Consider the following 27,042-nt stretch of genomic DNA (forward strand, 5'->3'; position numbering starts at 1 on the left):
ACATTAATAGCTTGTAATAATCAGTAGTTATGTGCATAATGTTCCATTGCATCATCATTGTTTGTGGGAGAACATCTTGCTGTATGAATAACATTACAGGTGTTCAAAACTGCAGGCACATAGAACTACTAGCATTTGTCAAAGTGTGCAGTAAAACAATTCAATTAAATCTATAAATGTGACAAGAATATTGTGCTTGTTGTTGTGCTGTGCATATGCAGAGATACAAAAAAAATATCCCACAGCAATCAAAGCAACCGTACCAACAGTAATGATAATGCAGTAATACAAACAACATGTCACAGTCAAAGGGACAAATAAAGAAGCAAATCCAAGACAGAGAGCTTTGTTCTGGTTTTTAATTCAATTAAGATGTTTACTAATCTAATCAATGCATCAGCTCTAATGCTTTCAGAATTGCTGGGTAAAGATGTGGTTCTTGTTTGCTCTCTGGGGCCAATTTTCAATTTCTCTGTAAAAGCTTTTTATCGTTGAAAATCCAAAAATCCACCCCCCATCTTTTCAGATCCACCGTTCTGCCCCCTAAACATTCCAAATAAAAGAAGAGGATCAGAGTGAAAAAGACACAAAAAAAATGGCACACACAAGCACATGGTTTATAACTGAGACCAAGAAATAAACACGCACATACTGTACCTGCACCCAATTACGAATTTAAATAGAATAATCGAGAGGTTCGCGTCATCAAAACAAACATGTGAACAAGGGGTTTCGTAATTGCACACACACCTGAAAATACAGGTTGCACAGCCAGTGGTCGAGATCAGAGGAGATGAGGGCTTCAATCTTTTTAAACTGGTCCAGCTGTGTGCTGGGCTCGCCCCTGACCAGTGGCGTTTTGAACCTGTGCACATAACAGAAACCTGTCACTGTACAAAGAAATGTTGATGAGAAACACTCATAAAAGTTGCAGGTTGCATTTTTTTGGACTGCAGGTATTTTCTCTGAAAATGAATTACAGCCATCCATTTTCATTACCAGTTATCCTATCTGGGGTAACTGGGGGGGGCAGAGAGGCAGGGTGCACATGCTAAAAACTAACACGCTTGAGCTAAAGAACTTGTCTTTGGACTGAGTTAGGGGGAAACTCGCAGAATGACAGAGGGAAACACGTGAAGATCATTTTGCTGTTCATCACAGTGGTTTTGACTCACCTGCCCTCGACCAAACCGAGACTTGGCCCACAAGCAGGAAATGCTGCCCAGGCCAACGCAGAGCTGACGTGACTTCTGTCTCCCGGTGCTGTGATCAGCTGGAAAACCAGCACCATGGAAGGGATGATATTACAGGTGGAAGGTAAGACCTGGATAAACATACAGAGCAATATAAGGAAAGAAGAAAGTTGCTCACAGTTTCAGTCAGCTGAGCGCACATGCCTCCAGGGCGCATGCATTAACGCATGCACACATGCAGACACATCAACAGCAGAGTATCTCATGCTAACTGCCTTTTAATCTACATCCTACACTTGAATCCTCCCGTAACTTATCTGCTGTTTTAGGATCGTTCTAAACTGCCACTCTAACCCATCGAGCTCAGAAAATTGCCTAAAAGGAGATGTCGGCGTGATAAAGACTGCGGCATCAAACACTGCGAAGAGGGCAACTCGAGTTTGCTGTTGTAGAGCGTGAGCTGACAGTTACCGAATTTGTGATTCAGAGAAGCCATCATCAATCAGACTGATAATATCAAGGGTGTCTTGCGCGAAGCAAAAATTGTTAGTGGTTAGCAGTCAATGGAAAACACATACATTCTTATTTACCCAGAGAACGGTGGGTTTGCTTAAAAAATGAACTGACAGTGAGGTGCGTGCGACATCATCCATCACTGGGTGGAAATATTTTATCCCTTTATTAGTTGTAATGGAAAATGCAGAGGACTTGTTTTAACACATAAATCATTTGTATCCCGTTCTCTTCAACCCCCCGCCCCCCCTGTAAATCAGCCTTTGGTATGCACCTGTGAAATGATGGGTAGTAGTGTCTGACTCAGGACATAAATTTATGGAATAATATCAGAGATTATAGATATTGAGGATATTCATATTATTCATTTACTGTAAGAAATGTGACCTGCATAAATAGTCATTTACGTGCGCGCGCAGTGCCTTTGTGTAGACACGTGGGCATATGTGCGTATGTGGTGAGAGGTTTGTGAGACTTGATATGCTTCAGAGTTTTTTTCTGCTCCTCTGTTTATGGAGGATCTACTTAAACTATTATAAATATCCAGGTTGACTTTTTTTTTAAAGTGCTGAGGGGAAATTAACGGCTACAGTTGTGCAGTTTACAGTAAACTGATAAAAAGTGATCTTTTAGCAATAAGCACAACACATGACAAAAGATTTAAAAAGTGGAAAAGACAAGAATAAATTCATATACCTCCAAGGATCTTTCCTAATTTTCTTCCTGTCCACTCCCCTCCTCCCCTCTTTAATTAGAATGTGGATCTTTTTTTTTTTCCTTTTTCGGTATAAAACTCTAAAATGAGTCTCGGCCCTTCTCAACTCTTTTCAAGCATTCCCACTCTTCTGCATATCCAAGACATTTCAAAACTAAGCGGCACTGTTTCTGTCTAAATCCAAACCCAGACACACAAAGCAAAGGGTGAATGAAAAAAAGTGGGAGAGAGATATGGAGAAAGAGGAAAGGAAAATAAGCTCCTGGCTTCCTCCTACCATCACTAATTCCTCATTTCCTCTTAGAAGGCACTGCAAGCTCCACTGAAATCGCACGCTATCGTGTGGGCAAGAGGCGAGAGAGACGGAGAGAAAACCAGCTAAGCCAATCCTGGTAGTCTCAGACAAATCTGATCAACGTTCCAACTACTATCAATGAGGACAACAACAACTGGTTTGTCTATAAAGCACAGCTGAGGGCTTGGGGAGGAGAGGAGGGAAGGCAGAGTGACACGAGGCATTTACCATGCTGTACTTAAACCTTTTTCTTTTTCCTCTTTCTTTTTACCTCTGACGCAGAGCCCAGGTTTTGCTTTCAGTTCGTGCCAGATTTTACCCCATCTTTTATGTTTCATGGGAGCTTGTGACAATATTATCAGAATGCTCTAGCTCAGTGAATACACCCACCAGCACGCTGACAGTGTCCACATGTGCTAAATGCTCCAGCTAGGCCTTTAGAGTTGCCATCACAACAGTGAAGAAATGCTTTCTCAGCCTGTATGAGACTCTATGGGATCAAGAGGGACACTGCATTTAGTGGTTTCTGTTTTAAGGTTTTGCTTGTGAATCTTTTGTACCGTGCACACATCACTGAATGAATAAACCAAAGAGTTCTAATCCACTGGTCAATATCGACCATCTATAATAAGTATGTGGGTTTTTTTAAAGATTAGCACAGCTTATATAGAAGATCCGCTCCTTCATATCCAAAGGTTTAGGAAAGGGGTTGTAAAATGTGCATAATTTCATCTAATGTAATCTGCTGTGTTGTTTCAATAAAAGAACCAAACGGGAAAACATATTTAGTCATCTATTATGCAATGGAAATGTAGGCTGACATTTTTAAAAATATGTTTCAAATACATATTTTTGTCAGTTCTGCCTAACTTTTCTATTTTTGCTTTTATATGCCTTGATCCGGCTCAAGCATGTGGCAGATGCTGAAAGACACACAGGAAAGAAACGAAATGCTTCATTCCATTTGTGCTCCATTTTTATTCCAATAAAACATTATTTCTTCTATATGAATGAATAATTGATATTGGATTTGATTTACATGCATGGATTAAATGTCATGTTTGAGAAGTTGTTGTTTTATTCATATAGGGATCCCTAGAGAAAAACCTAGAGGCTGTGTGTGACATATTTTCATACGCTGCCTTTACAGTAATATAACTTCTCATAACCCTTTCAGTGTAGAAACTGCTCCATCTTCACTGCAGCTGATGAAAATAAAGGCAGAAGAAGAAAGAGAAATTCTGAAATAGCACCAGAAATGCAGTGTTGTAGCTTCTGTCATTTTTAGCACGTGCAGCTTTATTGTTTGACCAATTTATAAATATAATTTCTTGCCTCCTCAGTGTCAAAATTGCTTCCCGGTGAAAGATGTATTTTATATTTAGTTCCATTTTTCTTTGAAAAAATAAAAATAAAATTCAAGTTTTCCAATTGTCAACTGCAAAACAAAATTGTACTATATTTATACTATTTCTTAACACTTAATAGTCACAACCAGGGACAGATTGTGTGTATTTTCCCTGATGTGTGTTGTTGTATTATTGTCAACAGAGAAAAGACGTATGACACTAAAATTGAAACTTTTTTGTTGTTGTCAGAGCTCAGTGGATATCACCCCATTAGAGCACACCCCATGCTTTGCCCTGATGCTTAAACACAGCTTATACAAAGTGAAATTGTGGCTACCATGAACAGACTCTGGTTAATGTGGAGGTCAATGTCGTAGAAGCGTCCCCGATGCTCAGTGGGCTCAGTAGACGCTGCCCAAACATGTTGCCCTTTCTTACTGCACCAGGCCAGAGCCGGACCCCCTAGATGGCTGTGAAGTGCCACTCTGACAGTATAGAGACCCCTGGGAAGTCTGTCCCTCGTGGCTCTTAGGCAACGCACACACACCTCCACGGGCTGGGGAGCAGTCCTCTGGTCCGCCTACAAAAAAGTACAGGCTTGATTTTATTATCTTTCTTTATTCGTGGAAACTGTGATTATAAAAATATTTTCTTAGGGAAAATACTGTTATTTAATCAACACCCCAAGACTTCTGTAACTTTGTAAATAACTGTGAGTGTAAATAAAGTTTGTCAAATTCTATTTGAACAGCTTTTCTCTATACTTAAATATAAATATAAATTATTGTATGCTAAGGAAACTACGGGGCAATTAATAATTATATTAATAGATTTTGCCTGTCAACAGTGTCTTTGACTGCTGAGGATATATGAGACCCCCTGAGGAGTTTGCCAAATGGCATCTTAACGTCTGTATTATTTATCATGTAAGCTAAATATTGTCCTTACTTTAATGCTGGTGGCAACATCATTAGAACAAACAAACAGACAGATGGACAAACAAACTAAAAACCTTCATACGAGTATATCTTTCAAACAAGAATTACATTTTTATCTCTCAAAAAATAAATACTCAGATTACAGGTGTTTCAAATGTGATTCCACTAAAGACAAGCTCAGTAAAGTCACAATCTCCTATCTACATATCTCCATTCAATCCCTCAGCGTTTAAAGCTCAAGGCCTTGCTCAAGGGAATACCAGCATTCCTTGATAACGAAACTAGATTCCCTATTCAGACGACTGGTTTTAAAAAAAACCCCATCCTTGTGTTACTAAGATTATCCCGTTAACCTTCAGGCTACATCATTCCACTTGCAAATGCCTTTGTTTGCTTTGGTGACATGTGCCTTGTTTCAGAGCTTAGGATGAGTAATAGTCTAAGCAGGCTAGACAGTCATTTTTATTTTGTTCTAATGAAACATAATCAGACGACAATGTAGATACTTTTTAGCCTTTTGTGTCCTATGGCATCTGTTGAACAGCAGTGGATGAAAAGTCAATCTAGTTTAAACAGAAACCCCTTAGTCACAATTTATTTACTTTTTTAGCACAAACAGTAAATTTGGCCCATTGCTTGCCTTTGCATGGCAACGTTGTAATAACCTGTACAATGTAATTATGTGCTGTTTCTAAATTTCAATGCAATTCATATTTGAGTTTAGTTTAAGTGTAGGTTAAGATTACAGCAACTCCACTCATGAGTTCATGTTCCATCAGGGGCACTTGCAAGGGAGTCTGGAAAGTATGAGACCCTGTGGAGCATGTGCATGTTGGTGTGTGTGTGATGTGACATCATGCACCATAAGCCACTTTACAGCATTTGCCATTTTGATTTCACACATCAAACAGGAAGCAGCACTGCAGCCACCTGATAGCAATCACAGATCACCACAACCAGCCGGAATATAAGCTTTCTTATGTGCACATGTCATTTTTTAAAAATATATATTTATTTTATATAACCAGTAACTGCATATTTTATAATTATTTGAAAACCAGCAGGAGAAACTGTCTTATTGGTGATATATATATATCAGCCAATATACCACTTTTAAAAAACTAGAAGAAAAGTTGAGCTTATAGTTTGACTCCATCTACTTCTGCTTATTCACATCATAACATCATTTACTGCAGGCTTCTAGCTGGATTGCAACTCCCCCCCCCCACCACCACCACCACACTATATTTCACACATGTTAGTACTTTGTTGCTAAAATGCAAAGATTTAAACACAGAAACTCAGAAACACAGAAAATATTCTGTTAATATATTCTCTACTCTTGGCTAGTATTTTTGTGTCATTGCAGGGGTGTTATATTAAGAACAGCATTGTGAGTACATGGCCATTGCAACCAAATCTATATGACGTTGGCAAAAATGGCTGAATGTTAATATCTCCAAAAGTTGATTCTGTTCATCTCGACGTAATGTTTTTGATGTTCATCCAGATGAACAGAATCAACTTTTGGAGATTTACTTACCTGGATGATTGAGCATGCATCAAGATGAATGTTAATATGTAAATAATACTCACCCTGATTAGTGTATTAATGGTCAAAAGTGACCATGCCAACAATATACCGCTGCAAATACAGAATATTATGTGATTAATTGTCTTTTGATATTGAAATAATTATGCATTAACATCAAGATTTTACTGTTTATCTACCAACCTATAGCATAGGATGGCACAAAATTTGGTCCTTACTTTGCTAAGTTGTCGGGTAATACAACTTTATAGTTATGTTACCATGAGACTACTGATACATTGCTATAATATTAACTACTTGTAACCTATCTGTAAGCTGCCATCTGAAGTTTTAAGCAGCTCTCCTGACCTAATCCTGCTGCCAGATGAAGGTAAATAAATCCACAATACAATTCGCACAGTGATACTCAACATATCATCCTATCCTATCCTAAATAAGTGTTGACATGATCTAAGGTCCAACTTCTAATTCCTATTTATTTTATGTGCTCAAATTTACACCATGTTAACCAGTCGCCAGGGGCAAATTCTGAATGCTTGGCAATTAAAGACCTCAGTTCCAATCAATGATATAGCATCACTCAGGGGCTAGTGTCTATACTCATATGCACGCACTTTCACACAGTGCTGTTTGTACCTGAGATTGTTCCCTGCTATTTCATAGTCACGCACCACACACGTTCACCTAGCAAGGGCTGGTGATCCCCATTGCTCTGCCAGGCAATGCAGGGGTGTGTGTGCTGAGCCCTGCAGTAATGCCCCGCAATCTCCCCTCTGTGAGCATCTTTGCATACCAAAACAACTAAAACAATTTAGGCAGAAGCGAAATTAGTATAATTGGTGGCAAAGCCGTTTAGCCCACACATCTCACATTTGGGAGGAGGGGATGAAGACCTCCAAACCCCCACACTGGAACGAGATGTATGCATGCAGACAAGAAAGGAAGAGGAGGAGGAGGAGAAAGGAGCATAAAGAAGCACTGGAATAAAAAATAATAACGTCATACCGGTGTCCAATTTGTAAGCATTGTTATTATCAAGCCCACATGCTTGCACAGGCATCACAGGAGTCAGTCGAGACAGCAAGGTGAAGGTAAAAGGTGAAGTGAGCCAATTTTCCATATCAGAGGTGGTTTGTTTGCCCCAAGCTTGAGTTGTGCCTAAAGTGCCATAACATTACAGCACTCCTACAGATGAGATCAAAGGCTCCAGCGAGGGATCCTCCGTGGTTTTGCTGGCAAGCGGCCGTCCTTTCACTGAAATATCTTTTCAGGGCTTTCCACACATTGACTGATCACACAAAATGCACTCTTAATAGAGACAGGAAATGCCACATACAAAAACTTCCTTTCTTTCTAAGTATGGGCTAATATTCAGAGATTAAGCTTTCTCGTTAATTATTTTCATTTTAATTAGTATATCTTAATTAACAATGAACATTTACCCTTAAAATTTTTTGGCTTTGGAATGAAGGAGGGGGGGGTGAAGAAAGGAGAGAATAAATATGACAATCTTTTTGGGACCTCCGGGCAGGATTACTGATGCAGGCTGCCTTAGTTATTAAACACGTTCTAAATTAAATGCCTCCATGAATTTTGCACAGAAATATATTTTCATAGTTTTGCATGCCAAATGTGACATTTTATATTTCAGATTCATCTCGCTGCAGTGATTTTAGGGAAATGTCATATAAACAAAGATTTTGTCATTTACCAAAGGAAATTACTATGCGTGGCAGGTTTGGCCATTGCTTTCTCTTCTTTCTCTCTTTCCCTCTCCCTCTTTTGCCCCCTATTCTGCCTGTGCTAGTTGTTTCAAGTCAGCAAGCCATAAAAAATCTTTATCTCAGTGAAACACAGCAATTTGGGAGATAATCGAATGGTGACTGGGGGGCACAAACGCCAGTCTGAGGAATTATACCACAATCTCCCCTGCATTTACAACCTTCCTCAAAGCCAGTTGTCACCCTGGAAGGAAAGCCCCCGACTGAAGATTCATTACATCTTTAAGCCAGCACGGTGGCATGGCAGCCTCATCCCCAGATGCAACACAACAGCACACTCCTCCCACAGCTGGTGATGCTACCACTAAAGCTGCAGTCCCCTTCTCTCTCTTTCCTACTCGGTTATCTTTTCTCTCCTCCAACTCTGTTCCCCCCTTTTTCTTCTCTAAAGGCTCCCTTTTCCTCCTACTTATTTTGCAAAAACCAAAGACACCATCCCCACAGAAAAAAGATTCTTTATATGCTACGTAAAAATACATTGTGTCAATATATAGTGATATTGTGACTACGTATTTAGCACGCTGTATAAGGAAAACTGTTTTAGTCAGCGCTGTATTGCAAATATATGCGCCTTTGCGCAGGCGTGTGCACATACAGGAGCAAAATTTGAAAATCTAGAAAATAAAGGATTTTTTTTTGGATACTCTAACAGGTTACAGGATTTCACAAAATTACATCATTCACTTTTGTTTTTTGTGGTTATTTGTAAACACTTCAGGATCAATATCTTCTCTTGCGAGGCCACCCTTTTACAGATTAAGGGTATGTCACTTCCTGTTTACATGCTTTCTGTCCTCGGTGAATGTGTGGCTCGCTCTAACAGATCTTACCTGCCACAGGGGCCGTGATGCTGCAGAGGAAGATTCTGGGAGCTCTGTCATCTGGCTGTATTTGGCCATCGCTTCTTCTTGGCCTTCCCCCAACGCTCTGAGTGACGGGCTTTCGATGTCGCGGCTGCTACGTGCACAAACACACACTTGTATGCGATGCGCACAAACACAAGAGGCTAACCCTGTTAACAGCCACCTGCATTTTGGACCCTCTGTTGTTCCACTCTGTAGCCAACAGCGGCTCAATCTAATAACACCACAACAAAACACTTTCCACTGTCTCTCGCTCTCTCTGTCTTTCTCTCCCCCTCCTCTTTTTCTTCTCTCTGCCTTTCAATCTTATCAGTGGTAATGTAATAAGCGGTTGCTTCGCTCTGTCTCCTCGCCACCTCTCTTAATTCCTCAAAATAAAGCAATATCACAAGGGCCCTGGCCTGCCTGTGACTGGGGATAAGATGCTTGTAAAAGGGAGGATAATTCAGCAAATAAATGCTGCGCATCAAAGGCGAGCACTCTTTCTTTTCTTTCTCTCCTTCACTCCCTCCTCTCTGTTTGCCTATCAAAAGTATTACATGTGCTTTCATCAGTTCACAACAAGGCACAATGTGCTTCCTAATGCAATTACTCAACCTCCATTAAATTAGAAACAGTGGAAACAAATGAATTACACATTTGTTACAAAAACCACAAGTCAGCTCTGTGTCTCTGCTCTTTAATTTTTTTCTTTCACAGGCATAGAGAGAGAGAGAGAGAGAGAGAGAGAGAAAGTGAAATAATTTCTCATTCAATTTCAGGCAGATGTAGCCCTAGGTGATGCATAGAAAGTCTCCCATGTCTAATAGCCACCCACCATTGATATCAGAGGGAATTTACAGGGTTCAAGGCTGTCGAGAGGAGGTCATCTCGCTAAACTCCAAACCACATTCATCTGACAGGGCTGGTGTCCGACTGCCACCCACCCATAATACAACCCGGTGCGAGACGAGATGCTGATGTGTACAGTGGTGTCTTGATTTTATCGTGTCAGCTGGCGCGGTAGTCCGTAATTACTTAAAACTTAAACATGCTAAGCTGATTGCCTTTGGGGCTCTCGCTTCAAGATGTGATGTGTGATCTCTGAATAAAGCGGATGGACCAAGAATTGATGCACCTCCGAGCCCAGTGACATGGACAGATTTCTGTGCCCCGGAGCCATAGTACCCACAACGCAATGTCTGCCGACAAGAGAAGTCATGCGGGGGACACATGAATTACATTCCTTCCCGAACGTCAGTGGGAATACAAATGCTTTCAACACAATTAATGATTACAGTCATGTGACATAAATTTTACATATGGAAAGAAATATGAAATGGGCTGGACTTTACCACGGAAGCAGTGTGTTCATCATGGGTTGTGGTCTCACTGCCTCATCGCTGTCTCTTTGTGAACCGGGCTCCTTTAATTTAAAGTGGATATGTTGTGTTCTCATATGTAGCAAAACAGCAACATCTCTGCTCTGCACTATACAATACATGATCATTTACCTTAAAATCACCAGTGAAGAAAGCCATTAGTCTTTTCTTTCTCTTTGCCCACTCGCTTCTCTTCGGGGGTCCATTCTGAGCCACTTGCTGAAAACATGTTCAAAATCACATGCACGCGTTCTTTTGGGTGCAGCTTTGTGAAACAGTGCAGTGCACCATAATGGCAGAATTAAGCACAAGGAGCAACTGTAATGCAATCTGCAGGCAATCGATACCGAGCCAGACCCTAAAGACATGTAGCGTTTGATGAGTATTTCTGCCGGTTTTACATTCAGTCAGCACATTCACACTCCCCATTCAGACACATTGACACTGCTAAGTGACAATGTCTCGCACTGCAGCGGCTTTGTGCGGCAGAATAGAGAAAGAAGAAAAACGCTATTATTTTTAAAATAGATGTGAAATCTCTGGTGGATAATGTGCTTTCAATGGGAGGTGGGAGTGGGAGGTAGAAGAGCGCATACATATTATTGTCGAATAAGATAACACCGATCCCACTACTGATACAGTACACAGTAGATGCCGCTGATTATCCAGTGAGGAAAGATGAGTCAACTGTTGCTGTGACTTCGGAGTGACAGTAAGTCATTGTTGGGTATTTTGTTTCCCGGTTACATTTACTTTCTATTCATGTAACTTGATACTCTCTCTCCTCTCTTTTCAAATGGGATTAGAACTAAAAATACAGTGGATGGAAGTCCTGCATTCCTGTGTTTACATATGCATTAATGTATTTCTTTGGAACCTAGATTTGCCTACACAATGAGAACCTGCTGTTCTTCTATCCACTCCCATTTCTCTTCTGTCTGATCGAATGCAAACACTTGTTTTGAAAGAAGCTTCAGATCTTAAAGCTAGTTCAGAAAATCCTCAGTTGGAAAATGAAAAGTAGTCGTGATCTTTTATTTTTTTCCTGAAAAGACCGTGAGACTTGTAAAGCACCGAGGAAATTCAGCTTCTGTTAGAGACAAATATGCATAATAATGCACAACAAAGTGGAAAGAGAGAAGAAGAGAGTCTACATAAATCAAATAAATTAATGGTTTGAGCTTATCATATGTAGAATAGAATATCGATTTAAAATCCATGTTCTAATTTTGAGTCAAGGATGAATGAGTAATCTAACCTCTGAAGTACCTTGAATGCCCGCTGTTCAAAAGAAACATGAGTGCATTCAGCTGAGACCATCTTCCAAGAAAATGAAATGGATTGAGAAGGGGGGGGGGGGGGGGGGGGGGGGAAGGTTTGGGACAACATAGAAAAGAAGAAAAATAGAAAATGAGAAGAAGAAAATTAAGCCAAGGAAGTTACTCACTTTGCAAACAGGCATGTGAAGAGACAAAAAACAGATAGACGTACATGCACACATGCACAGACTCTATGTCCATTAGCCAAGCCACTGGTACACAGTATAATGGACATGGCTGATGTGCTGGTGAATATGGGATGATGACACAGATATTCCTCTTTGTAGCGCTGACCTGCTGCAGTGAAAGGCTGCCAAGCATGATCATGTCAGGCCGCGCACGCTCCTTCAGCTGCTGGGTGTAGTGGGGGATCACCTCCTCAGCTGTCCTCACTGCAAGAAATATTACAGAGGCAGAAAAAGCATTCTAATATTTAACAAAACTACAAGATTACCAAAGCATGCATGATTCTTTGAATATTATGTCAAGTCTCCCATTGCATCATTGATCCAATCATGCAACCCTGAATTGAATTAATTAATTTTGCAATGCTGAAATAATATCATGTTACTTTTAACTTTGATTTTATGAGACATTTTCTGCTCTCCAATATATATTTGTTTTAATCAGATAATCCATTTAATTTAGTGCAATAAAATAGTACTATGTATATATGTATAGGATCAATCAACATTAAAACGAATAAAAGGATAGCATTACTTTTTACAGTGCTCTCTCTGCCCATTACCATCCTCCCTGCTTCGAGTCCAGCCTCTCCTCCCAGCTCAGTACTACCCTCAGCCTGGGTTTTGGCAATGGTATGGGCCTGGGAGGGCCTGGAGCCCGAGGCATCACCACCACTGTGGAGCAGCAGTCGCCGCTGAAGCACCAGATCACCCGCCTTCACCTCCAACACCTCCTCATCCCTGGAGGCTAGCAGCGTACCTGGAGAGATTCGCATCAGTGGGCATGTGCAGACACACGCACAACCAGACATACACAAACACACACACATACGCACACGGATTTCCACTCGTAAACACTGGAACATGCATTCACATACTGATGGATGAGCATATTTAGCACATCCAGAAACAGGCACAAACTGATAGATATGTGTATGTTTGCAAACAGTATGATGTACTGAAGTGGAAGTTTGTACAAAAACACAATGGTGAACAGTCAAAAAGCATCATGTTCAATTCACACATCCACATGTTTGGCTTAAAACTATACTGAGGCAGGACTTTGTTTAGAGAAGGAACAAAAAAGAAATGCTGAATCCTATAATGTTAGTTTTTTATTATAAGAGGTGTACAAAAATATATATTTTTAGTTAGTTTAAAAAAAATAGGATGAATCAATGAATATAGCACATTTCATCAAATTGCTCTATTTCAGTAAAAGGCATTCTACAGGCTAGGCTAATCTAACATGCCCAGACTGAAATGGGACCAAGCCTCTAAACTGAAAAAAACATATGCAAAGTAGTTTTAAGTTAGTAACCTAAAAATCATTACTGAATGGAGAGAGGCATTGTTTGCAGTAGCTTATCATGCTCGCTGTTTCTGTTTCAGTTTTGCTGTGCTGGCTCATTGGTAGAAATGTGATGTATTCTTCAACAATCTCTATATTCAACGTGTGCAGTCCAACGTGTGCAAGAGCCAAATCTGTTAAAACTGCTTAATGCTTTTCACATAGAGGCTGATAGCGACGCCTAACGCCTTACAGAAAACCAGAATACCAGTTTTGTGGTCTTTCATCTCCAAGCCAAAGCAAAGGAATTCATCAAGATAAAAAAGAAGAAGAGCTGAAGATCCAAGGCAGACAGACAAGACTTCTCCAGGATTTTTTTTCTTAAAAAAGGAAAGAAAAAAAGCTCCAACACTGGCCACTGTCCATTTCATTAATGTTTTGTTTTATTCAGGTTCTTTCTTGTGAAATGTGTATGGTGCTTTGTGACAGGCTGTAAAAGCCAAAACAAAAGCCTGAGAAGCAGTCACAAAATGTCAGGATCAGGACTGACATACTCTGAGCCCTCTGCAAAGAACACTTGAAGCCTACACCGGTGGGAGGCATCCATACAACTGCATAAGGTCATTGTCTTGAAGTCTATTGTAGCTCAGTAAAGTGCTAACTGGCAGTAGTGTTGGACAGTACAGAAGTACAAGCTCTCTCTCTCTCTGTTTCCCTGTCTCTCTTTCCTTCCCTTTCTCTCAGCCTATTGCATGAAGCAACTCTTAATCCAAGATCCTCTTTACTTTCTCTGTGGGATTTCATGAACATTCCAAAACAATGGATGGGGTTGCTAATCTCGGTGGTACAGCTAAATCCAAAACAATAGGAAATAATACAAGCCTGCTAAATTCTACCGTGTTGAAGCGGGCCTAAACCCATCACTTGTGCGCTGGAATTACAAGAGAGATGTGCGTCATGTCAACAGGATCTGGTATGACTGTCTTCACCCAGAACAATGCTAAGCTTAAACCATCTCAGTATTGCCTGGATGGCTACATATTTAAATGAAACTGAGCTAATGAGAAAAGGCACGACTACTGTGAGACAATAGGGTTGCTTGGAAAGCACCGTCTGCTGGTGAGCGTCCCTTTCTAGTTTACTCTTTGTTCTATGGTAGTGCTGCTTTTAGTGGGAAATACAGCATCATATTTTTGGGTGGATGGTTTCTGTTATTTACATTTAACATTAGAAAGTAGAACACACAAGAAAATATGACATTCTTGTTCACAAAATTGTGTTTTTAATGATATTTTAATACAGATGGAAGTTAACAGAAAGATGTATCTCTAAAGTCTGAAAACAAATTTAGTGCTTCTGCACTATCTACACTAACCAGCATGTCTGTGAATTATACCAATGATTTAAACCAGCAATACAAGCAAATACATGCAAACTAGTTTAAGTGATACACATAGGTTAAATGTGCAAAACTGGATGAAATTTGGCTAAATATCACAATAAATCAAGGACCCACAAATCACTATGGCACTGTAGTATAGCTAATAGAGGATACATACCAGGTAAGTCAATGAAGGTGTCTTCGTCATCCAGCAACGCAGTTATTCTTTCATACAGTTTCTTTTCATCAGCAGTGAAACTTTCTGTAAATCCAAACAAGTATATTTGAATGGTGCCAAAAAAAGAAATATATTTCTTTTTGTGTGCTTTAATAATTACTTTCTGCTTATCAGCCAACTCAATCGAAACTGCATCTTAACATGCAAATTAGTCGTGGGGAAGGGTGAAAATCAAGTGTATGTAGAGGGGTAATGAAATGGGAGCATTAACATGCCTGTTAGCTGGCCTGTCATCATGTGATGAGATTTGATTTGGTGGATCCTTTGATATTACACGGCAGTGATATCCAAAAGATACAGGTGAAATGCCTTCTCCATTAATAGCCAGGTTTCATTATAACATGCATATTACTTGGCTCCCAAGAGCTTGCCTTTAATAGGCCTACTTTAGGAGGGGGCTGCAAACTCCTGATATGGCTCTGCACGTGTCATTTGACGGGGGGGGGGAGAGAAAATGCCACTGTGAAATGAAAACTGACCAATGATACATGACCTTCATCAATGACAACGACTTGGGTAGCCAATCTAGTGATGCCATCACTTGGTGTATTTACATAGACCGCCGTGGCATCACGAATGGCAGCCTGTTACTAGTGATCTCTCTCACCCCTCTTTAATGAACCGAGGAGAACCATTATGACAGAGAATGGCATACTTAATTCCAGCTCATCTTCAGCGCTGACCCCAGTCGTCCTGCAATGCCCCGAGTCCGTCTGCCTTGTCGATGACGGGTCAAAGTAATTTTGCGCACGTTCATTTCCTGTGGAAAGTGCACGACGAGGAAAGCGAATGAGAGAAAGAGGGATTGGGAGTTGGCGGGGTGGTAAGGGAGGGGAAGGAGGGAGTTGTACAGGTTCAGGTTAGTGGTTATTAGAAGCACATGAAGCAAAATGTTAATTTTGAAACCCACACTGTCGAAGGGCAGTGGTAGTGGCTGCTACTAGATAAGGCAGAGCCAAGATGAGACAGGAGTTCAGAGGCGCAGAGAAAGAACTGGGAAAAAGACTCCTGGGTTTCTCAGTGCACCTCTCCACGGCCTGCGGTGCTCTGGGGCCTAATTAGCATGCTGCAAAAGGTCATGGCAAGCAATCTCTTAAATATGACTGCCATATGTTTTCCATGTTCAAAAGGAACTAATGAGAAAGTCTACAAGCCCAAAAGTACCTGGAATTTCAAAGACAATACCAGCTAAATACTCCGAGGTCAGCGGCCTAGAGAAGGAGGCAAGTTTGGGGGAGCAGATCCAAAGGAAAATAACTTGAGCCCATGTCTCATTGACTTCTTATTAGCAATCACTGACCTATGGGTATCAAGTCTGCTCCACAGAGTTTATGGGAATCAGTTGGCTCAGGGGCACTTTCTATTAAAGGTACACCCCACCTACAGCTTTTTTTTAACCCCTGGAATCATTATCATTGCAAGCCTTGAATATTTTGCTCCAATCTAAATTGCTTGACTTGTATTTCTCAGATTGTGAGGGGAAAATGGATTAAGTCATGTTATATATTCCACACAAGGCGCGTTTATAGAAGTCTGAGGGCTTCAGTGATTGGTTGCATAAAAATGCGAGTTTGTTTGCATAAAAGGACCACTGGCCACTCGGCCACTACCCCCCAAAAAAACTCCACAGAAATTCTTTTGTGTTCTTGTAAAATATCTGCATGAGGTTTTCCTGCTCTTTCATACTCCAACTTAAACACTCAGACTGAAATACTTATTAAGAGTCATGCTGCTACATGACTCTTCAATGGTGTCATAAATTGACTGTGAAATTCACATGTTAAATCCTGGTACATTGTTAGCAGAGAGTTTGAACAATTTCTCCGCAAATAGCTCTGAGGTTATGAAACCCTTTTTTCAAATACAAATTTGCATAATGGTAGTAGCTTCGTGAATCGCCTTTTGAATCATAGCTGTGATTTACCTAAATAGTCTGGCTGCCCTCCAATTCATCTCTCTAATGAAAATTTCAATTATCTGTTCTTACATGCACAATATCTGTAACTAGCACTTCTTGGCAGCCAGAGATACTGTTAGCAGAGACCAAGAGATAATGAAAGAGTCTGGAAAAGGCCAAAGTGTCACAAACATGGAACATTTTCTGTTTGGATCTTCCAGTAAAGGCACACAAGTCAGAAGTGCTTATTGCGTGCTACTGATTCATAGTTTGTGGATTCAGAACCTATAAATTCTTCAGTGCATTTTCAATTTTATTTATTTGCAGTGTTTCAGCAACCATAAATTGCCTTCCTAATCAAGTCCATGTAAAAATGAAGGCAGTCCATCAAAGCAGGCTTCCCTTGTCCAATTGCAGCGCTACTCTGAGTTACTGGCAGTCAGATGTAACACTCCTCTCTGAACGGATGGGGCTCGCTCTCTGATTCCGGATTTGGTCGCCTACCTTGCAAATCCTTATAATGGATATTGACAGTGTTTAATTCACACCAAATGCGAGCCGATGGTGGGAGAGAAAAAAAAAGATGATTGCTTTTCCAGAGCAACTTGAGAATGAACTTTATTTTCCACCCAGGATTTGCTCTGCCTCTTGTGCATAAAAAATAATGACAAAATAGATAATAATTACTAGCCATACACAGCGAAAGCAAAATAAACCATATTAAATCAAGAATCTAACATGTGACTCATCCCCGAGAAAACTGGCACACTCACAACCTCGAACACATCCTAATTTACCATCCCATTCCTCAAGAGTTCTCTCTGACATACTGAATTATAAGGGGGCATATTCGTATGCCTGATTGGCCTTAAGCTGTGTTTTGGGGGCGTTGTGAGTACACCACACAGACAGCGGATCGGCTCGATAGCGTAGTAGCGTATGTAAATGCACTCTCCTATGACTCCAGCCCACCACAAGGCATGTAGCCGAGAGTGGGAGTCAAGGCTGATTGTGTCGAGGGTACTTCTAGATAGAGATAGAACACCCACTACTGTAGCGTTCTCCAGCGAAGGAAGAAGTTATACGAGGGTTGCTTGTTAGGACACGCTTGCTTTGGAATGCAGGGACCAAGGGCCCCCCAAATGGAAAGCTACAGACTGAGAGAAGGAAAGAGGCAGTGAGAGAAAGGTTAGATCAGGAACACATCTACTGTCAACAAATTTGAGGCTAATGAAGAATGAAGCTTCACCTCTTTCTTTGGCAGGGGCTCGCGGCTCCATTTTTTTTTGGTGAGCTGCAAGGGTGCTATCTGGCCTGTCACCTCGAATTTCTCTCCCGAGCCAAACCGGAGGAATGGAACGCTCGGTGCTTCTTTCTCCATCAAAGGCTGGGTTTTCAATGCCCACCACATTAACTCTCGCTTCTCTCCCTGACAGAATAAATAGAAACATAAATGAAAATACAATGACACGCAGGGCCGGGACAACACTTACATTAAAGTGAGTCATTAAAAGAAAAAAGAAAAAAACAAGGCATATTTATAAACAACAGAATTCTATTGGTGCTTTGACTGCCCCAAAATGTTCAAGCGCATCCTCCTCGAATGATGCTAAAACACAATTAGGTTAAAATTAAATCAGAATCTTGCAGGAGGAGGAGAAAAAAAAGAGGAGAAGAAGAAATGATTAAAATAATTACAAATTGCGCCCTGACAAGCAAGAGCAAAATTTAGCCCAAAGCCATTTGTCTGTAATTAGTTAATTAATCCTTACACAAATTATGAGCAATAACTCATCAAGCAGGACTCACCCATCAGAAATTCAGCCGACTTGGATTTCTTCTGCTTAGGTTGCTGCAGAGCCTTCTGCTGTAACTTCTGGAGGGAAATTGTTAAATGAATAAATTAGCTGCAGAATGAAGATCATCATTTATGATCCGCAACTAACGCAGTATTTTAAATATGGGACGACACTGAAATGTCATTTAATTTACATCGCCGCTAAAGGGGTCAAGCACTAATTGAACAACAGGAGTGGAAAAGAATTTAATCATAAATAGATAAGAAAAGTTGACACGAATGTGTAATGAAGGTCACATTAAAATACTCCCTCCTTGTTTCTAAAAAGAACGGGCAACAACACTCGCGCCTGGAAAATTATGCATTTTCTTTCTTTCTTTCTTTTTTTCTGCACAAGCTGCATGAGAGTACACCGTCTCGGTGTGCAAATGAGTATGGAAATCCAGGCACACTTCTCATTACTTCCATTCACATGAACTCAACCTAAAAACCCTCAAAGGAGGGAGAGAAGTGGTGTTTAAATAACATCATGTCAGGTCTCCTGCATTTGGTAAAGACAGATTTTTGATGAAGGACTTATTCTTGAAGATGCCACAAATTTAATATAAATGGCGGCAGGGGGAATACAAAGACAGGCTAAGTGAACACTATTCCGACTTGGAGTTGTAGGTGGTCTTCACTGGTATGAAGTGGAAAGAAAAAAGAAGAAGGGCTATAAGACAGAAAGTATGGGTTTCTTTGAAATCAAGAGTATGTGGAACAAACCCCGCACTCCCACATTTCTCTCATTTCTGCGGACAAGCAGAACAATAAGAAAGCCGAGGTAAAAAGCATAAGTAGTTGTTTTTGTTATTGATATGTTTACATAAGAATGCGCCATATAAAAGAGCTTTGTTGCTCAGAGCGTATGGAGCTTTTTAAGCATCATTTTATGCAGATTTCAGTGATGAACTGTGCTCATGCCCATGAACAGCATGTATTTGTATACAATATTTAATTTCAAAGGAAAAATCAAGGGGCAGAATGGGTGGGGAGGGCTTATTTCAACTCTAAATGACAGAGCAATTAAAATAGCAGAGGACTACTTCCAGACCAATCTGGTAAGAGGAGTTTTTGTAAATCTGTTTTTACATTCAACAAGCCCTACAGCAAGACATTCATTTATACCACTGAGATTAATGCTTATCTAATTGTAACTTATTTAAAAACCATTTTCTTTTCGACTGGGTACCAATCATTTTCTCTGAGTTGCACATACAAAAATGAGAGACAAATTTGGCATTGGTGAAGATGTCTCCATGTCGTTTCTTTCATTTTCTTCTTCTTCTTCTTCTCTCTCTGATTTTTTTTTTTACATTTCAGTAAACAATTTACAGAACTTTCTGCACTAATGTTCAGGTGCATACTCAAATTATCGACATTCCCTGCAACAATTAGAAGAAAATTAATCAAACAGTTCTTTTTTTGCTAATGAAAAATGCACACACTCCTCATTTGTACACCAGACAACTTAAATAATATTATCCTGCAAACTAAATCAGTGATTTGAATAAGCTAAATGGTATTTGCATCCTTTATATGGTATTAAAATGCTGATTGTTATTGGAACCTCAGAGCCAATTCGGAAATCCTTAATGACTAAATATAAAATAATGTCCATCCACACTACAGTTTTCCCCCTTGACACTAAAAGCTTGTTGTTCAGCCTTTTAACAACACATACTGTGATTAGAAACATTTCAGATTTGTTTGCTACTGTAATTGATTTTCAGACTAGGAAAATAATCTTTAATAGTCTGCATATATAAGTCCTTTCAACACAGATGTTTGCTATTATTGTTCAATGTTTCTCCCAAGGACACTGTGGCATGTGGCTGGGGATTGAACCACAAACCATCTGAAGAGTGGACGTTTAAGAAGAAGCCACCTTTTATGCTAACAGCCCAATTAGAAATATCTGCAATATCATTTACTTCATAATTTATAGCAGACTTTACATTTTAAGCACATAACATGAAGGGTTTTTGGCACTGTTCTTTTTTTCTTTCTTTGTCTTTACACTGGTTGTCCTCAAAGCACATTTTGTATTACTCTGATTTATAAAAGTTCCCATGTTTCTAACTGTGCATAGTGCGATAGCTTCATGCCCTGCAAATAAAAGTGTCAATTTGAATATAAGGTAACCAAGTAAAGAGCCTAGACTCTATATGGTAGCCCCAGACTCTGGGTGCACATCCTGCCATGTAAAGCTCTCTGTCATGAAAGCTAAGAAAGGCCTCATTAAAAAAAACAAAAAAGCCAACTAATTGGTCAGGTGCAGGACTTACTATGCAGTACACTGAGATATGTGAAAACCAGCCCAAGCCAAAGTTTCTGCTGTTTTCTGTGACTTTGCACAAACATGTGTTAAACTTTTGGAGCTGCACCAAAATTACACGCCAAAAAATTTGGATGTATTATACCATTCACAACAGCCATACTGTAAATAGTAGCACAGCACAACAGGCCCATTCTCTTCCCATCTGAAGGCATCTACATATGCCCCTTTAAATCCACCCACTCCACCTCATTTCACTGTGAAGCACACCAAATGCTTACTTTGCAGCCAACATGGGAAAAAAATAATTTACAACGGGTGACAAAAAAGGAGAATCGTGACTTTTTTCCCTTTCTTTCTTTTTAAATGTGATTGTTGTCAAAAGGAATTGAGCACAACAATGCCTTGTTCAGTTCTTGTTGCATTCAAAGGCATAGCTAGAAGGGCTTGGGGAAGACCGCTCGCTGCTAGGGGCTGGTGGGCACAGACCAGCTAGAAAGTGAATTTTGCATACTGTACGGATCATCGCCCAGTTCAGCCCAGTCACATTGAATCTGCCATCAACCAATTGTGCTTCATGAAACCGTCAACCCTCATTTACGTCTGCCTGTTTTCTTCCCCATACAGCTGTAAACAAGGCCCCAGCTTTGAGCTGTCTTCCTCTGTCCCTGCGCGCTGCTTGCCAGGGGAGAGTAGACAGCAAAACCTTGTCTTCACTGAGCTACTTAAAGCTACCATTTCCAGACAAGCACCCTGCGCACTAGGCAAAGGATTCAGGGACAAGAGTGATTCTGGAAGTGACAAGAGTTTTAAGAGCTTTACACAGAGATCCCATAATGTGTTTTGTGTCTTCACTGAGCTCCAACTTGTACCTAAAAATAATTTCTTATTTGTCTTGATCAACACAGTTTGAATCCAAGGGCATGATACACACAGCGAGTAAAGTCATTAATATACATATATGTGCGACTACACATCATAACTCCATGCAATAAAACGATGTGACACGCAAAAGTTGAGCCTTGCTAAATCAATGACCACTTTTGTTTTCATGTTGACAAAGTCTCTTTTTATCTATCCACATAATAAAAATTGTTATATTGATAAAATGTCATAAGAATAATTAAAACATCTACAAAGCATCTCTATTTAAATGAGTATAGATAAGGTTAGCATTTTGTTTCAAAAGCATACAAAGCCAATTCTACCCTTAAAATGTGAAACCGTCTCAATTTATAGAGCAGCCTTATATGTGCATGGTAATTGTGACCCACCAAACAGTTTCTTCTAAACAACAACCGCGTCAGTTGGTGTAGACAGAAAACATAATTAGTATTCAAGCTTAATTAATCTACGCTGGCCCCCTTTAAGTGAATTAGTCAATTATTTATGCATGTGTGCTCCTTTGATGCTAACAGATTATGTATGTTGCTGGAAAAAACCTTGAAAAATGACTTTGAAAACTTTCTACCATAAAATGTCACTACAAGCTTTTGTACCGACTTAGAAATGTCATTGAAGGGCATGAATTCTGAATGGATGTGAAAACAAACTGCAGAGAATCTGTAAATTCTTATTGTTGCCAAAATTTTAGATAAGTCGTCTAAACGCTGCAATTCCACAATCCAGGGAAAAATACAAAACAAATACCAAAATAATGCCAGTAAATATGAGCCAAATATGCTCTTTTTGTCCTAATCCATGGAATGGAAATCTAACACAGGTCGGATCAAGGTCTTTCCTAGGATCATGGGAACTCCTTGGGATTTTCAAGAGCCTTTTTGTTTTTACCCTTGAGAACCAGGCACTGGCCTCTGCATCTCTCAGTCCCCCCCCCATTGAAAACCCAGAGGCAGCACAGAGGAATGCTAAATGTCAATGGTCAGGCTGCTCCAGCACCTTGAGAGAGAGGGAGAGCTGGAGGTACAAGGATTTGACCTCGCTGTGTTCAGTCACACTGTTATGAGGGCCAGAAGTGAAACTGTACTCACACTGCCAAAGGTGTCCATCTCCACAAACTGCAAAAGATCATCACTGGCTGACCCTGATTTCTGAACTTAGACCAGGCCTAAAAAACAGAATGTGTGAAAAATGGTGGAAAAAAACATAAAGTTAAACCGAGGCTCATGAAAAACTAAAAACTAAATAAAAAGCACAAAGATGCTACTATTGACTTAATTTCAAACGTTAAATTTGCCTCTTAATTTAAAGCATGCCTATATTATTAGAGCTATAAAAAAAAAAGGTTTATTTGAATGTGTGTACGAAAGCCTTTACTGCAGCACACACAGCATTACACACTCTCCTCCTGCTTGTGTGCTTAAAACCGTTATCTCTGCAATGCATCTCAGAGAATGTAGGACACTAAACACCATTTATTATCACAGATAACAAATTATTTGCCTTGATTATTCAAAGTGTTTATTCATTTACATCTGATACAATATCATTTGGTATTTTTATCGTCTTTTCCTATGGTAATTCACATGGCTTGCACAAGTTTCTGCTGAAATAGCAAAACAAACCCCAGGCAAAATGTGAAAGATTATCCCATACCATGCGAGCTAGGATGAAATGCTATACTTTTTCACACTGAACACTGCTCCACTGGGTGTGATTGAAAAACATGTAAAGCTATTGAATCTGTGGTTTGTATATGTGAGGGAAAATGAGTGTTGTAACAAGTGGGCCAGTGTTTTTGTAATTGTTTCAAATTACACTCGACGTAATAACTCAGTGAAAGCGGAGCCAGTGTGCGGTCCGCGCACATTGACTAGGCAAAGACCACAGGATATCCATGCACCTTATCACGGCCCACAAAAAAAGAGAACAAAAAAAGAAAAGGAAAAAGCGATCGCGTAAACAACTGTGGAGAGTAAAACTTTTCAGCTACATTTCCAGCTGCATCTATTTGTGTCTAATGGCGCTTATCACCAGAAGAAGGATAATACTTTTAGATAAAGAGGTGCTTTGTAGCATTTCCTGTACATGTGTATTTTATTGAATTAAAGACACCCTAACATTCCTGTTTTTAATTTGGTGAACTGTTTTTCTGGCATTGTGTGTTTGCATGTGTGTGTGTGTGTGCAATCGTTTTACACAGGCTGTAAAATTGTGATGCTGTGAGAAAAATAAGTCCATTAGTAGTTAAAACTGAACACCCCCTGCCAAATACTGAGATTGCCAGTACTGTTGTTAACCATATAAAGGACTGGCTCACTTTTCTGCTTTCCGTCAACAGCCATATGTGAATATATTACAGCACTGCACAACAAACCCCAAAAGTCCAGGAAGTTTAATGCACTTTCTGGACTTTTTTTTTTTTTTTTGCTAGTATCAATCCAAAAAAAAAGACAAGAAGTTTGGACTTCTCTGCTGTGTTAATTTAACTCATGTGTTTACTGAGCAATACACCCATGCAAACACACTCTGCCGACACGAGCCAGGGTGCAGCTAAATGATCTATATACGATTTCCTGCAATTGCATTTGTTTTTGACCTGCACACCACAAAACTGTTCAATCACAGCAAAATGGTGGGAACAAGCAGCTCGGTTCAGAGTTTAAAAAGACAACGCTGCCGTCAATTGATTGCTGTTTTAAATTTTGGAACTGAAAATATTTCGGCTTTTAAAGAACTTTTTCACGACTTTTTCTGGACCTTTCCACACAAAGCAGCATTTTAAAGGCTTTCTCTCAAAACTTTTTAAGAGTTAAACTTTATTCACATAAATTCAAACACTGAATATATTAAATAAGGAGCTTGTGCTTTACCCTAGACGTCTAAAATAGTGACAGCACTAATATGAACAATGGATCTACTGATTAAAAATACCGCAAGTGTGTGCATTGTTCCTCAGGAATGTCACTATATTTGACCTGCAACCTTTTTCCATCTACTTCTTTCGCCCTGAGAAAGACCATCTCCTCTGTCATCTAGTCAGCTAAGCTCAATCAGCCCCTAATCCAGAATGACAGTGGGATCAGTGTTTGCAGTAGACAAGGCACTTCCCCTTTTTTTGAGGCATGGTGTGACCTGAAATCTTCCCTGACATTTTTTTTCCCGTTTCCACAAACACGGATCGGGGCTGTAATTCAATAGTCACAAAGAGACAGGGCATCGCGCACCAAAGAATATTTTATTTGCTTGCAGACAGAAGCCTTTTCTTGTTCTTTGACAGCCGTCAGTCTCCCCCAAAACACACAGTTCACACGGCTGACAATAAGAGTCAAAAAAGGGGCCAGGCTTTTTAACATTTTGCAGCATATTTACTTTAAATGTGCTCTTTGCACTTTATAAATTTATAGTAACATAAGAAACAATCCCTTTTTCTGAGTTCTGTCAAACTGCTCCTCTTCAGGTAAATTAAAAGCAGGTAAGAAGGCTTTTCACTAAACTATGTAATTTGATCTGAATGGATTATTAAGCCAAACTTTTGCAAATAACTAGCACACCATAACAGTAACTGAATACATAGATATTGTTATTACTTAGGATTAAGAGGTATGTTACCTTGTGAAGTCAGAATCCTCCCTCTTTATGGTTAGCTACACCTCAGTCGCCAAGGCGATAGTGACGCAGGTCCTAACAGCAAGCCCTTACACTTGGTGTCAGATGACCTCCTCATGTTCACTTTCTCTGGGTGAAAGTACACACGTCCGGTTTTAAACTTTTTATATTTGAAAGATAGCACACAATTCATTATTCGAGAGCGGCAAGATGACTGTCATGAATACAACATGAATGACAGAAGCAGGAACTGTGAGTTATCCAATTTCACATTTTGGGGAAGGACATTTCTGACAGTTTGTGGCAACCCATGACCAACACCATTAAGCTGGCAAGATAAAGTCTGGTCTGTGTAATAGTTTCATCTAACAGATGGCATCACTGCTCAACAAGGCTGAATTATTAATGCGGAGTGCGGTATGGCGCTTCTTCAAACAAATGTTTACCTGAACAAAAGTACGAAACTTCCCCCTTTTGTCATCGCTCAGTGTCGATTCCAGTGAACCTCCCAAACTGACGTTAAAGTGCTCGTGCTGCTGTGTAAACATCCATTATGTAGTATGTGACAATTCACACGAGTTGCATGCATTATTTAAAGGAAAGTGCAGACAAATGTATTTCTCAGCCAAAGAAAACCAAGCAAGCTTTACAGCTGCTATGAAGGATAGTCACAAAATGCCCAGCGGATTGGCCCATTCATGTTTGGCATAAGGCATATTAACACTAATGTCTCCTTAAAACAGATCATGAACTACTAATGCTTCCCTTAGAACAAACAGTCAGCCTCTGTTTTATTTATGACTGCAAAGCCATCAGGCCATTGGTGGCCTTTTCAACTGAGGAAGAGAGATTGCTCATATGTATCAGCAATGAATAGCCCTCATTTGTTTTTTGCCACTACGGAGTCACTGTTTTGTTTTATCAAAAGTTTATGATAGCTGCTGTGAACACTCTGAGTTCATTCAGGGGACCCGTATCACACTCTTCCTTTGGTTAATGAACAAAGCCGAAAACAATCAGAAGTTAACTACGAACAACAACGCATCATTAATGCATGTTTGAATCAAAAGCAGTATTTACAGGATCTATATTACACTTACATTTGTTTAATTTTATTTTTGCTTATTAAGCTGGTTAAATATATTCTAAATAAGATGCCCACCGATTTGGACCTCCCATTTTCTGCCTAAGCTGTCATTGATCGTTTATGCGATTAAATATAGACCTAAATCTCCATCTTATCCAATTAATTCTCTTTGCAGGCATGAGAGTGGCTAATGATGTTATCTTACCTAATTAACCTGTATAGGGATTCAACTCCAGGACAGGGGATTGTTCATCCTTCATCCAAGTGTTCATTATTATCATTACAATCATTATCATAAAAGGGCCAACTTATGATGTTGGCCATTCCACCACTATTAATCTAGATTGAGTCTTTTTTTTTTTTTCATTTTGGGGAGGGGGATCCTTTGGGTCATTTTTAATTATCACTAAAAGAATGGGAATTCTTGCAAAGCTGAGTAAGTTCAGTTGTGGTCACAGCA

At 39.9% G+C, this 27,042-nt stretch overlaps 1 protein-coding gene across 1 annotated transcript in view; it reads right to left on the bottom strand.

Annotated features, from left to right (window-relative positions):
* ofcc1 (orofacial cleft 1 candidate 1) overlaps positions 1–25,545 on the bottom strand; it is an 83,788-nt gene extending 58,243 nt beyond the window's left edge. The window contains exons 1-14 of the mRNA XM_076888075.1: positions 25,499–25,545; positions 22,978–23,054; positions 18,681–18,747; positions 18,121–18,300; positions 15,630–15,734; positions 14,915–14,998; positions 12,600–12,824; positions 12,174–12,271; positions 10,693–10,779; positions 10,534–10,604; positions 9,167–9,293; positions 4,403–4,645; positions 1,176–1,324; positions 751–865 (exon numbers count right to left, since the gene is read on the bottom strand). Of these exons, the coding sequence (XP_076744190.1) occupies positions 751–865; positions 1,176–1,324; positions 4,403–4,645; positions 9,167–9,293; positions 10,534–10,604; positions 10,693–10,779; positions 12,174–12,271; positions 12,600–12,824; positions 14,915–14,998; positions 15,630–15,734; positions 18,121–18,300; positions 18,681–18,747; positions 22,978–22,995 (1,569 nt within the window). The 5' untranslated portion in view covers positions 22,996–23,054; positions 25,499–25,545. The remainder of the gene's footprint in view (positions 1–750; positions 866–1,175; positions 1,325–4,402; positions 4,646–9,166; positions 9,294–10,533; positions 10,605–10,692; positions 10,780–12,173; positions 12,272–12,599; positions 12,825–14,914; positions 14,999–15,629; positions 15,735–18,120; positions 18,301–18,680; positions 18,748–22,977; positions 23,055–25,498) is intronic.
* Positions 25,546–27,042: the final 1,497 nt, after the last annotated feature.

This window comes from Maylandia zebra, linkage group LG9, assembly GCF_041146795.1.
Source record: "Maylandia zebra isolate NMK-2024a linkage group LG9, Mzebra_GT3a, whole genome shotgun sequence".
NCBI lineage: Eukaryota > Metazoa > Chordata > Actinopteri > Cichliformes > Cichlidae > Maylandia > Maylandia zebra.